The sequence below is a fragment of the Sinocyclocheilus anshuiensis genome, unplaced genomic scaffold, assembly GCF_001515605.1.
Source record: "Sinocyclocheilus anshuiensis isolate Anshui unplaced genomic scaffold, SAMN03320099.WGS_v1.1 scaffold1162, whole genome shotgun sequence".
Taxonomy (NCBI): domain Eukaryota; kingdom Metazoa; phylum Chordata; class Actinopteri; order Cypriniformes; family Cyprinidae; genus Sinocyclocheilus; species Sinocyclocheilus anshuiensis.
This window is the reverse complement of record NW_015540875.1, coordinates 3,135,648-3,137,720: the sequence shown is the minus strand read 5'-3', so window position 1 is coordinate 3,137,720 and position 2,073 is coordinate 3,135,648. Positions and strand designations below refer to the sequence as shown.

At 41.5% G+C, this 2,073-nt stretch overlaps 1 protein-coding gene across 6 annotated transcripts in view; it reads left to right on the top strand.

The window, feature by feature from the left end:
* syngap1b (synaptic Ras GTPase activating protein 1b) overlaps positions 1-2,073 on the top strand; it is a 43,333-nt gene that overhangs the window by 31,634 nt on the left and 9,626 nt on the right. For 2 of the 6 annotated variants that reach the window (XM_016485872.1, XM_016485873.1), the window contains exon 17: positions 1,500-1,561. The exons of the other annotated variants lie outside the window; for them this stretch is intronic. In XM_016485872.1, the coding sequence (XP_016341358.1) occupies positions 1,500-1,561 (62 nt within the window). The remainder of the gene's footprint in view (positions 1-1,499; positions 1,562-2,073) is intronic. 6 annotated transcript variants of the gene reach the window in all.

Below are 2,073 nucleotides of genomic sequence, written 5' to 3'. Positions count from 1 at the left end.
CAGTCGCTGATTCAGAAGTGCCAGATTGTCATTGCAAAGTCAGAATTGACCCTTTTTTTTTAGAAATAGCGTTTGTGCACAGCCAGCCTTGTACTCTTCTAGGTTCAAAAAACTGTTGTCCATAAAATGTGTTGCACAAATTCGAACATCTGGGTTGTGCTGTTCTGTTGTAAATAAATCTTAAACAAAGATTCCTAATTGCATCTACTTCCGGAAGGCCAAATAAAGTGCTTTTGCTTTCGCACTGAAATACACAGCGTCTCCCTGACATGGCTGCATCAACACTACTGCTGTTCCTGAAACCACGCCTTCTTTCTTTGCGTGCACATTTGGGCGGCATTATGCTAATATTTCCACATAGTGACGTAGATATGTGGGGGCGTGTCGAGCCGTTTTAGGTAGGCGTGGCTGACTCTTAACTTTTATAAAGAATATCTCTTTTGATTTGAGACTTTAGTCTTTGCAACTTTACAGATCTTATTTATGGACCAAGAGCTTGTAACACTCCAAAGAGAAAGGAAAACTTGAAATCGCATCATATGACCCCTTTAATATTATCAATGATGAAAACTTTTTTCCTGCATTTTCTGCATGTTTTTTCTGCATCATGCGACACTGAAAACTGGAGCAATGGCTGCAGAAAATTCAGCTTTGCATCACAGAAATAAATTACATTTTAAAATATATTAAAATAGAGAACAGTTATTTTAAACTGTAATAATATTTCACAGGATTATCGTTTTTACAGTAGTTTTGATTAAATCTATGCAGCCTTGATAAGCATGAGAGACTTCTTTCAAAAACATTACAAAATCTTAATTATTCCAAACTTGTGACTGGTAGTGTAAAATTATAAAAACTCATTCTGCATTAAAACTGATCATATTCTCTTCCAAAGCCACTCTGATTTCAGCAAGAGAGAAGTTTGTGTTTGTAAAGCGCCCTGGTTTTGAACTGTCCCGTAGTTTTTAATGATGCGTCTCTGTCAGTTCTGTGTTTGCTCATGTGCTTGGCAGACGTTCACAAGCTGTTGTGTTTGTTTTTGTTCTGCCGTTTTTCCCGCCACTTTTATTATGTCAGGTGCATTGAGCCAGAAGCATGTCCCTGTTCGCAGATTACTGGAATTTTGAGAGCTGAAGAATTACTCTGTTGTACTTGTAGAGAAGAGTTTTGATTAGCTTGTAGCTGCATGTTGGCTGCAAAATCATTACAATGACCAACATGGCACTGAAAGCTTCAGCACAGTTTGTTTGCCCTTGAATTATGTGGTGAGGATTGTGTGTGTATTTTGGTGGACATTTAAATGTTTGTCTGGGAATTTGTATGTATTTTTGTGTGAGTGCGTGCGTATGTCCACATGCATGCCAATCCCGTCTCACGGACACACTCTCCTTTTGCCTGCTGGGATTGATGCACAGGCCCACACCCTCACATACACACGATTCTCTCCTCTCCTCTTCTCCTGTCGTGTGTTGATGAGATACGGTGATTTCTCTTAGGGGAGGCGGCAGTCCATCCTAGTGCAGCCCCGCCTTGCGCCCGTCCCACTGCGAATGCACAGGTAACGACTCACCTGACTGTGACCCGCCCACTCCACCTCTGTCTCCTCCCACATCCACTGTATGTACACTGGACTCGCCCACACACACACACACACACACACACACACACACACACACACACACACTGCACCTCGCCTGCACAAAGTCATATGCACCCGTACTTCCCAGCCAGAGTCAATTAAACTAGAATAAATGTTGGCTTGTTCAAATCTGAGGGGAAAAACAACCTTAGTTGATGTAAGCCTTATAGTTTGAGAAGTTCGTAAAGAGATTTGAAGGTTCAGACAGACAGATGTACAGATAAATGGATGTACAGACAGTCAGACAGACTGATAGATAGATAGATAGATGGATGGATGGATGGATGGATGGATGGATGGGCAGAGGGCAGGCAGACGGACGGACAGAGATAGCTGGATAGATAGACAGACAGACAGACAGAGATAGATAGATAGATAGATAGATAGATAGATAGACAGAGAGAGAGACAGAGATAGATAGATAGATAGAT